At 47.1% G+C, this 10,401-nt stretch overlaps 2 protein-coding genes across 2 annotated transcripts; one reads left to right on the plus strand and one right to left on the minus strand.

Annotated features, from left to right (window-relative positions):
• Positions 1–365: 365 nt before the first annotated feature.
• On the minus strand, positions 366–4,505 carry kif25 (kinesin family member 25). Its single transcript, XM_057016204.1, has 15 exons — positions 4,179–4,505; positions 4,052–4,117; positions 3,802–3,924; positions 3,596–3,734; positions 2,950–3,053; positions 2,786–2,871; positions 2,665–2,704; positions 2,522–2,589; positions 2,370–2,444; positions 2,094–2,240; positions 1,822–1,986; positions 1,509–1,663; positions 1,179–1,424; positions 942–1,097; positions 366–771 (listed from the first exon to the last, which is right to left on the minus strand). Exons 1-15 carry the CDS (start codon positions 4,245–4,247, stop codon positions 620–622), a joined length of 1,791 nt encoding a protein of 596 aa, XP_056872184.1. The 5' UTR covers positions 4,248–4,505; the 3' UTR covers positions 366–619.
• An 86-nt stretch (positions 4,506–4,591) lies between these two features.
• Positions 4,592–5,895, plus strand: ccdc167 (coiled-coil domain containing 167). Its single transcript, XM_057016216.1, has 4 exons — positions 4,592–4,745; positions 4,897–4,991; positions 5,124–5,176; positions 5,319–5,895. The coding sequence occupies exons 1-4, from the start codon at positions 4,695–4,697 to the stop codon at positions 5,435–5,437; spliced, it is 318 nt and encodes a 105-aa protein (XP_056872196.1). The 5' UTR covers positions 4,592–4,694; the 3' UTR covers positions 5,438–5,895.
• The last annotated feature ends 4,506 nt before the right edge of the window (positions 5,896–10,401 follow it).

A 10,401-nucleotide genomic window follows, 5' to 3' on the forward strand; every position in this document is an offset into this window, starting at 1 on the left:
TTTAGGATGGCAGCGTCACCAAGAGGACTTTGTTGCTGCTCATTAACCGCCATGTTTCTAATTTAAATCTTAGAGCCACAATGAATCCAGTCAGCTTTGGATCCATAATAAAACTCTAGTTTCGTGTCAGATTTAAAGGACTTCTGAGCACCCCCCACCCTTAATTCGTCCCTGTTTAGGAACTGATTGTATTTTGTCTGTCTCAGAAACTCGTGGGTCCATGAACACATCATGCACATGTTAACCTAGTCTGTATATTTACAGCCCTTTTCCTGCTTGTGTGTGTTTTAAAAGCTTCATTCTGCAGACGGCGGGTGCGTTTGGCTCCATTGGGCGTTAAAACAGCACGAACACTCCTGCCAGTGTTACATTCGGCATCCTGCTCTGTTTGGGCATCTTTAATTTCAAAACGAAGCAGCTTTATAATCAGATTTACATTCAAGTATCTTAAAGTCCTTGTAACAACTGCAAGTATTTAAATCTATGTTTCTAACAAAGTATATGTGCAATATACAGTATGTAAGAGTAAAAGCTACATTTGGACTCATTCATGGTTATCGTATGAGCAGGTGATGGTTGACAGCTCTTGTTAGGACAGTTTAAGGCTGAGAACAACAGGTCACTTCACCCTGAGAGTGTTGCTCTTCTGCCGGGGGAGCTCTTTCTGGACCTGACGGGCCCGGGTCCCTAAACCCAGGGACTGGAGAGACTCAGCGACGAAACGCTGCGTGGGAGACACGCACAACATCAGCAGCAGTTTAGCGTCGCCCCCTAGTGGAGAAAAATGTCAAAAGGCGAGATTTAATGGAAACGTTAGAACCCTTTGACCTCCTGACCTTTCCTTGTACTGAAGTCATTTCTCATCACATCTGCATGCAAACATAAATGTGTGAAGTGCGTGTGCACGTGTGTGCGTGTGCGTGTGTGTGCCAGGGCATCACCTATGACGTCCTGCAGCAGATGAGTGAGTTTGCTGTTCCTGTAGGGAACGTGTGGCCTCTGCTCGGCCAGAGCTCCCAGGACGTCAGAGAGCGCCGAGAGGCTGCGGTTTATGCAGGACGCCTCCCACAGCGCTGCGCCCGACACTCCAGACATACCTGAAACAAACACGTGCACCTTTACGTGCACTTTTTCTGCATTCGAGCTCTGAGAGCGACAACTGAGTGGCGCCGTCTCACCCACACACTCGCTCCCCGCCAGGTCCACCAGCTGCAGCTTGGTCCTGAACACAGCCTGCGCGGCCCCGGGGCCGGGCGACGGACACGGAGAATGGCAAGGCGACGGCGAAGGCGAGGAGGCGGAGCTTGCACCCGGCTCATCAAATGAGTGGCAGGCGTGAGGGTTGGCGCGGCGACAGCGCGGACTCCACCACTGCTTTTTGGTGGAGCGCTGCATGTCCTTTTTGGCAATCTGCAGCCTGCGGGCTGGACGGAGACAGATTTGGGTTGTCCACCAGGTGTCCTCGCTGCTGTCAGGCACGTGTGTGTGTGTGTGTGTGTGTGTCTCACCCAGAGCCGCTGCGTTGGGGCTCTTGGAGGAAATGGTGAGCGTGACGATGAGGTGAGATCGTGAGGAGTCGGCGTGGATCATTGTGGGACAGCGAGCTCTGAGCGTCAACACCCTGTCGATAATCCGCATGACCTCAGCGGCGCCGCACACGGGCCTGCACAAACAGACGCCATCTACAGGAGAGGTTCTGATTCTGACCACGCGGCCCTGTGCTGGGGTTGATTTAGCTCCAGTTGGAGAACTGAGCTGGGGTTCCGGAGAACCCAATCTGCTTTAGGCTCCATGGCCGTGAAGATTCGTTCGTGCACTCACTCGTGCACGAGAGCCGTGACCTGGCTGGCACCGGAGGAGGTAGTGATGACGTCCCGGCGCTGGCCGCCACCGTCTGCGGCTAAAAGGTCGAACACCTCGTTGTTGTGCACCTCCATCACTGACACCTCCACACTGTGGCTGTCTGCTGGCTTCTCATCGATGAGCCTGCGACACACACACACACACACACACACACACACACACACACACACACACACACATTTTACACTTCTCCACTGTAAATGCCAAAAGTGAAATGATTCTTAACCGACCGAAAGAGCTCAGCAGCGGCCTTGGGGATGATTCCCTGCTGTGTCTCCTGTTGCATCCCTGTGAGCTCCTCCAGCAGCTGGGATCCTATCATGGTGTGAGTCTTCCCACTTCCTGTCTGCCCGTACGCCATGATACACACATTATAACTGCACGACAGAAGAAAAATCTTTGTATCTTTTAGATTTTATACACTCACAACTGTGTTTTCCTTATTAGCGGTGGATGCAGGGGGGTAAATAAGTGGGTTTTCTGTTACTGTGGCCTTTTATACTCACCCATCCAGTAGAGACGTGAGGAGGGGCTTCACTTCCTCGAACACTGTGTTCTGGGAATCATCCGGCCCATGAACTCTGGAAGAAAGGAGGGAGCAGCATTAGAACGTCGCCAATAAATTGAGGAAACGCGCCCCAGCTCATTTCATCTCTACCTCTCAAACTCAAACATCTTGTGCTGCACTGGCACTCCTGATTTGACACAGTTTACCAACACCGTGTCCTGGAATCAACAACAGTAATGACACCGGAAAGTGAAGCATTATCAGAGTATAATCAGAGGTCGCGTCAGTCTTACGTCGCTGATGGCTGTGATCACTTCCTCTGAGGATGCTGGCCTGGAGGAGGAAAAGCAGAGCGGGAGCATGTTTTTCTAGATATCAAACAAATCTTGTTTCTAGTGATGATTCTGTACTCACCCGGATCCCAAGAAAGAAGACTGGATATGATCAAACGGTAGAACCGGACGCACCCTGCAGTGAACCCTGATGTTCCCTCTCAACTCCTGCAGAAGGTGTAAAAGAGAAGAGAGTAACTTCTGTCTAATATAAGGACATGTTCGTGGGCTGGAGTCTGTCCTCACCACCAGCGCGTTGTGGAGCTCTTTCCTCCTCTGCCTCTCTGCGCTGCACCTCTCCTTTTCGTCCGCCAGAGAGCGCTCCAGAGCTGCAACATTAGCTTGCAATTCTGCGCAGGAAAAGTGAGAGATTTCAGGTCAGGTTTTAGATCATGACAGGCTTTCACAGCAGAAACGTGTTTTCTGATATTAGTTGTAAACATCTGTAATCCAAAAACACAAATTATTCTCAAAAACTCCATATGAGAGCAGCAGAAACTCCTCAACTTTGCTTTTCATCACATTAAATCACTCTCCAGACCTCCCTAGACTCCTCCAGACCTTTCCAATTAAATGCTGCTGTATGTCAAACAATCCCTGTGTACATTAAACTCCAAGAACGGTCAGCTGATCACTGTAGCTGTGATGATCAGCTGACCTGTGGGACTGCACAGAGAGGATTAGGAGCGGACGCAGGTCACCGTAGAAACACATGATAAAGCACTTAACGTCCATGTTATAGTGGACGGCAGCTTTCACCTTCCCTTTGAGGCTGAGTTACTTTTCTTGAAACCTAGACTGCTTTCAAACTCACCCTGCACCATCCTGCTCCATTCAGCCACCTGTCCTGGCCCCAGAAGGGTTTCTTTAACGGTGTTTCACTCGTACTTACGCTGAGCCTCGTCTCCGTGGCGACCGTGTAAAGAACTGGCCTCCTCCAACTTTTCCAGCAGCTTCTTGCTCTGATCCTCCAGCTCAGTGGCAAAACTCAAGTAGACTGCAAAGACTTCACTCAGGTCCTGCTTCACAGCCTGTGCAGACGCACCAAGAGAGGATGCACATCTGAAATGGTGGTCAAATGTCCCACTTCACTCATACCTGCACCTGATGGAGGAGTTTGGCAAAAGCTGCCTGCGTTATCTTCTGCACGTTCCTCTGATGAGGATGGTAGTTTATGGCCTTGGTCTCGTCTTCATGGTCCCGATGGAGTTTTCCTCGACACTTGAGTGGGAACAAATACCAATATTCAACTATACAACGCTCAGATTAGAGAAATAGGTGTATGAACTAAATGATACAGTGAAGAATAAAAACTATAGAATACAATAGGGAGTAATGATGTTCTTACCTCTGCAAGTCTTAAATGAAGAATAGCATTTTCCGTCTCTAGCTCCAGTATTCGCTCCTCTTTACCCTGAAAGCAAAACCTCTTTTAGAACGCAAACCAATCTCAAAAATAATGACTAAATCCTCACCCTCAGTTTGTGCTCCAGGAGGTGCACCTGATGCGCGAATATTTGGTCGCGGTTAATAAAAAGAGGCATTCTTTCTGCGTAAAGGCCGGAGAAGGACAGACTCGTCCCTTTCGTTCCAAAGCTAATGACGTCGTGTTCTCTCGGGTGGTTTAATGCGATTAACAGCAGCTTTCTCGGTCCTCTTCACCTGTGTGCTGAGCACGGGGGGGTCAGCAGGGATATAATGGGGCTCTCAACCGATCTGAGGTTCTTTTTGCACATATAATGCTAACTTTAGAGATTTTAAATGAGTATTAAATGTTCTTTTCACTCGTGTTTTTTCCTTAAGAGTCGTTTCAGACCTCTTGAACCAAGTATAATTGCAAGTTTCTTATCGAAGACGAGCGTATTTAAGAATCTTTAAATCACCCGCTAGGGGGCGACAAACCTTCAGCTAAATCCAGATATACACGAAGAAGAGAGAAAACTTCCGCATTTCGCCTGTTCCACGCCTCTGCTGCTAATTCCTGTCACAAAATGGCAAAATTAAAAGATAAAAGACGAGAAAATATAAGTGTCGCCACTGAGGTACGATGTCGAAGTGTCTTCTTTTATTATGTAGCCAATAATCTCCCTACTTACTGTGTGTTGCGGCTACAAATGACTTATCAATTACTAAATTGTCTGTCCAGTTAAAAGTTCTAAAAAGCACAAACATCTGTCATGATCGATATTATAGATTGACCGATTGGAAGAACGACGGGAGCGATGTCAGGATAATCTGGAGAGAGCTGAGTTCAGGGGCAGGAAGGGCAAACTTTCTGACAGGCAAAGGTAGGATGAACGGAAAATTCCTAAAGAGTATTCAACAGTATTTACTTGAAATATTAAAAGGGGGATGTTTATGAACTCATATTTATTTATGGAGTCAATGTTACGCTTAAGTTGCTGCTTGTCCTCCCGCAGACAGCAGCTGGAAGATGAAATGGCCATCATAAACGAGAGGGTGCAAAATTTAGGTAAGAATCGATTATGCCCTTTACACACATCAGGTCATTATTTTGGCAGCAAGGGCTCTGATACACACGCACAACTTTGAGACCCTTAAATGAGCCGCAAATGTTGCTCTGTTTGATGATAACGGTGAATTCTGTTTCCCAGATAAGGAACTGGCGCTGTTGAGAGGAGAGAACAGGAGAAACATGCTGCTGTCGGTGGCCCTGCTGGCTGTCGGTGCTCTCTTTTACTATGCTTTCTTTTACAACGACGAGGACTCGTGATGGATCTACTTTTAATGATCTACTGGAGAACAATTTCGAGACCGTGGTGACCTGATCGTCCTATGGACCAAGTGAGAATTAGAAGTGAAGTACCTCGATTCTGCCTGTAGGTGGCTCTGTCGCTGTTTCGGTTTCTACTTCTTCGGCTATAGAAAAGGCCTTTTTAGGCCTTTTGGACCTAAAGTGGTTGCCTTTGCTCTCTCAGTGTAATTAAGAGGATATTTCTCTCTAAATGTCTGTCAAATGTTGTTTGTTTTTTTTGCTCACTTTCTGGAGCTGCTTACATTTTTGCTGCAAACTTACAGAATGTGTATTTTTGTCATTTGCACAAGCTGGAGCGATCCGACAGAAGTTTGTCTTACCTTTTTAAAAGTTTTATTGATGCCAAACTGTCAAGTGCAAAAGGGAGATTTACCTCAAAATCCCACACAGTGGATTAAAGAAAAGGATCTACACAATGTCGTTGGTTTTTGTTCTGACACACACAGTATTCATCAAAAACTGTAAGTTCACACAGGAGCATGGGAAAATATTTGATAGTTTTGTGTTTCAAATTTCCGAGAAAAAAAGAAAAAGTAACTCAACTGAGCTGTACTGGACACGTTTCAGACTCTTTGCTCTGGGTGGCGGGTGGGATTTGTCATGGCGATAATTCAGCCGAGTGCACAATGAGACCGCCGAGCAAATAATTGTTTGTTTACCCCCCCTTCCCGTCCTACACACTTTATTATCTCCACAACAGAGACGTGCACACCTACACACTCTCAATCTCTCGGCCCCAGATGAACAAAGGCAAACGTGCTCATTATGCAACACTTCTGTGAGGTTCAGATTCTTCTTTAGTATTTTAGGCCCTTTAGTCTTCATAAAAACGTTAAATTGTGATGTAAATAGTGGGCTTATTACTCACCCCTGGATTATTTCATGACGGGATCACTGAAGGAAACCATTCCTGCCTGGGCAGATTGAAAACATTGGGATGTGGCTTATTTAATGTCTGTCGCTCGGCAAAACCGCGGTGAAATTTGGAGTCGTGCTTGCCTGAAAGGATCCATCTCTTTACATTTTTCTGACTCCAACGACTATTTAACCAGCATTTGATATTTAGCCAATAGGCCCAACTAAAAAAAAAGACTAAATAATAAATAATGACTGGACAGAATGGATCACAGCTTGTGTTACAGCTTAAATGGAGCCACAAAAGTACAAAAGGGACTTAGAGTCACCCTGTGGTGCCTGAGTAAAGAGGAGAAAAGCAAGTGTTATCCCTTGAGGATTGAACCGAGCACAGTCTGACCTGGTGTTGAGACTTTTGCAAGCGTGTGACTCCAGAAAAAAGTCTTTAAAACCTCTGTGTCTGGCCCTGAAATGCCAGCTGTCACGTTGAATATTTTGGCCTCAGAGGCTGAAGGGGGTTTCGGGTTTATCTGCTGCAGGTGGAGGTTCAGCAGTTGTGCACAGGTCAGGTGTGTGATTATGTAAGCGGCGTGGTCGTCTCCACGGGGGCCAGGGCCTCCTGGCTGCCCCTTTCCGTCTGAGTCACACTGCATGAGGAAGCTTAGATATTAAAAGTTTGGTCACAATGAGAGAAACAGACCCGCATTTTAGACCATTAAAAGGTAGAAAATGGTCTGCTAAAATGAAATCTACTCAGGAAATGAGGCAGAAAGTGGTGTACACGTGTTAATGCAAAGGAGTCATGGTCACATAACCTCAGCGGGTGCTATTTGCTTGGCTTTAAACGCCTGACGCGTCCCCTTCCCCTCCCTGCTGAGATGAGAGCGGCCTTACAATGGGACACAACAATGTGGCTGCGGTTCAGTCGTCACGGTGACATTTAAAGTGCATCCTGGCACATTTGCAGGATTGCTGCTGACGCTCCGGCTCGGCCGTCTCGCGACTGACACGCGAAAGCATCTTCGGCTCAATTTCCCTCAAATTGCCTGAATTAAAAGCAGCATTTTGGAGTCAACGCGGCCAGATAATAACAGCTGAGAGCTTCAGACCAACCAGGAGGGCGCCCCCCCCTTCCCTGAATAAGATTTATACGTCAGGCCTGGCTGATGGAGTCAGGGAGATGCTGAACATCTAAATCATCTTCAGAGAGAAGGCCAAGGACCGATTGGGGGCATATGGGGCATGTAGGTGAGGCTCTTTCACCAGAGTGTGACAAAGCTGCGAGGAGCAGAGTTCCAGAGAGTTCCAGGAAACCGCCGCTCCACAGGTTTTTATCTGCTGCGTTAACTCTCTGATTGTCGCTTGAGTCAAAGTGACCCGTTTTGCCACCTCGGTCGGCGTAATGAACTTTGTTTTCGAGCGGCACCAGGAATAGAGGGCAATTTGTCACAACTGGCAGAGGGTTTTGGTCGATCTGACCTGGATGTGGGAAACAAAGCTAAATGGAAGATGCACGTTTCAAATCCAGGCTGAATATTAGGAGCTTCGTGTGCTTCCTGTGTGACCGCACAAGCACAGCTGAGTACAACGTGAGCACAAAACACCTACCGCTAATTGTGTTGTCGATTTTTAACATTGCAAAGGTCACATCTGCCAGGCTACAACATTTCCTCATTTTCTTCTGCACCGGTTGTTTTAAAATTGCTGTCAAGGCTTTATTGTCTATAAATATATCTCCATCATTCTGTTCTTCTTCTGTGGTTTGACTCCAGGAATAAGCAACATTAAAATAAGAGCAGAGCTGAAGCTTCCAACCAGGAGCGACGCTGCATATTTCAGGTGCTGAGAGAACTTAAAGGCCTCTCTCTCTCTCACACACACACACACACACACACACCACACACACACACACACAACACACACACACACACTCCTCATAATACAAGCAGCACATGCACTAAACACCCACCTCCAATCTGGTAAATTACCCATGACAAGTCTGGGTGGTTACAGGCGACTAACAAGCGATCCTATTCCCACACACAAACACACACACACACACACACACACACACACACACACACACACACACACACACACACACACAATACTGTTTGAACAGGCCACCGGCTGGTGGGATGACAGCAACTAGCAAGAGATTTTGTGGCAAAGCAGATTTTATGTAGCCAGCGTGGGCTCATCTCCACTTTTCCAAGAGATAAGCGAGCGTCTGGTCTTGTGCGTGTGTTTGTGTGTGTACCCCAACCAGGGTAACCTTTACAACAGCACATTTCTGCAACACGGGCGATTCTTGCAATTGCACAATTAATCAAATCAAAACACCAAAGAATGTCCCACCAAACTAATGGCTGAAAATGTCTAAGCTTTCTATGGAAAAGCAGTTTGCTATACTACTATAATTAAAGTTATTAATGACAAATCGTCCAAGCCTGCACTTTGGTAATTGGCTGGGAAGCATCTTGGGTCTCAGGTCCAGACCGAGCATTACATAATTCAGACGCTGCTGGTCGCCTCTATTTAGAGTAATGGATGTAAAATGAAAGGGAAAGGGGCTACAGGCCTGTTTCAGCCCTGATATCAACCTCTGGAGCCTTAAACTGGCAGTTTGCTCGTGAGAAAAGGTGACGCAGACTCAGTCCTCTGCACATATCTGATGCCTTTTTAGCTGCAGATGTAACTCTGTGAGCTGGACATACTGCTAATGCCCTGCGGTGACCTCCAGGAGGACTGTGCAAAGGCAGATGATCACCTGTTCTGTCAGGGACCACAAGCAACATCTGTTGAGGCGGCGGTTAAAAACAAGGCGAACAAACATCTCCCACCGCTCCCTGGACTCACTCCATTAGTGACCTGCAGCATCCCTCACCTTTCCCCTACTTTGTGAGCGGCCGTGACCGAAGGCTGCCCAGCATTTAAATGGGCAGTTATTATGACCGCCGCTTCACACGTGCCAACGCTGCCGGCCAGGAAAGAGAGATGGGGCTAAAAGGAATTGTCTTTATTCCGCTTCATCCATTTTCAAAGAAAATGGTCTGCTGGTGTTCAGGTGTTCCTGAAGGAGCCAGAATCACCATTTATTTAGACTTTGACAGATAACCTAAGCAGAGCAGGTCATACTACAGTCCGAGTTGATCTTTGTGCCAAAATTGAAGAAAATAACAATGTTGTAAAGACGTATGTACCTGTTCTCGACAATTATTCGGTCCCGATGCCACCAATTATGGTTTATAGCAACGATATTAACAGCAGGATGAAAGTTTTATCTGTGGAAATCTCTCATACTGTTAAAACAGATGTGATGAGGACAGTTTTAGCCAGGCTGAGCCCAAAGCAGCTGACCAGGATCCCTCCATCCTCTCATCACTCATGGATCTATCGTTCGTTTCAACCAAAAACTTGTTCTTCAGTGTAAAATGGTTCCTTTATTGCATCGTACTCAGTAAACCTGATGGAATCCCGCACTAAAAAAGTCTATCCAACAATCCCAGAACACAAACCCGGTGCTCTAAAATCCAAGTGGACCCAATCAAGATTCAAGCCAATCACTCATTCTCACACTCACATGCAAACGCACGCACACACACACGCACACGCACGTGCCGTGGTGTGATTTACCCCGTATATGTTTAGGAACCAGGAGAGATAAGGTTACTATAATCCCTCACGCACGTTCATCCCGTTTTACTGGTCGACTGGGTTGGAAATTCATCCTGAAAAGATTCTGTGGCATTAACAGCCATGTGCGGTTAATATTACTGCAGTAGTTAGGTGTGTGCGCGTGCGTGCGCGCAAATACACTCGTCTGACCACGCAGCACATGTTTTTACACGTTTGTGGGATCGGTCTCGTTGGCTTTTTTTCCCTCCCGTGGACACATGGCACAGTGGGAACAAACAGCGTTCAAATACATCTGGGTGTAGATTAAAGCCATTTTCCCGGAGAGATCGCGCCGCTTCCTCCGTGCACCATTAGTCTCTTCAAACAGATGCACCTGTGCCCGAACAGAACTGGGGGGAGGGGGTAAAGACACGTGTCAGAGCCTCAGA

This window comes from Takifugu flavidus, chromosome 19 (genome assembly GCF_003711565.1).
Source record: "Takifugu flavidus isolate HTHZ2018 chromosome 19, ASM371156v2, whole genome shotgun sequence".
NCBI classification, from domain to species: Eukaryota; Metazoa; Chordata; class Actinopteri; order Tetraodontiformes; family Tetraodontidae; genus Takifugu; species Takifugu flavidus.

Bases quoted from the DNA above. Each gene is read 5' to 3' on its own strand.
- kif25 (XM_057016204.1), bottom strand. From the start codon at position 4,247: ATGCCTCTTTTTATTAACCGCGACCAAATATTCGCGCATCAGGTGCAC. The intron at 3,925-4,051 runs GTAAGAACATCA...TTCCCACTCAAG, and splicing joins TTCATTTAAGACTTGCAGAG to TGTCGAGGAAAACTCCATCG. The intron at 1,664-1,821 runs GTGAGTGCACGA...CTGTTTGTGCAG, and splicing joins GTCACGGCTCTCGTGCACGA to GCCCGTGTGCGGCGCCGCTG.
- ccdc167 (XM_057016216.1), top strand. From the start codon at position 4,695: ATGGCAAAATTAAAAGATAAAAGACGAGAAAATATAAGTGTCGCCACT. The intron at 4,746-4,896 runs GTACGATGTCGA...TCGATATTATAG, and splicing joins ATATAAGTGTCGCCACTGAG to ATTGACCGATTGGAAGAACG. The intron at 4,992-5,123 runs GTAGGATGAACG...GTCCTCCCGCAG, and splicing joins AAACTTTCTGACAGGCAAAG to ACAGCAGCTGGAAGATGAAA.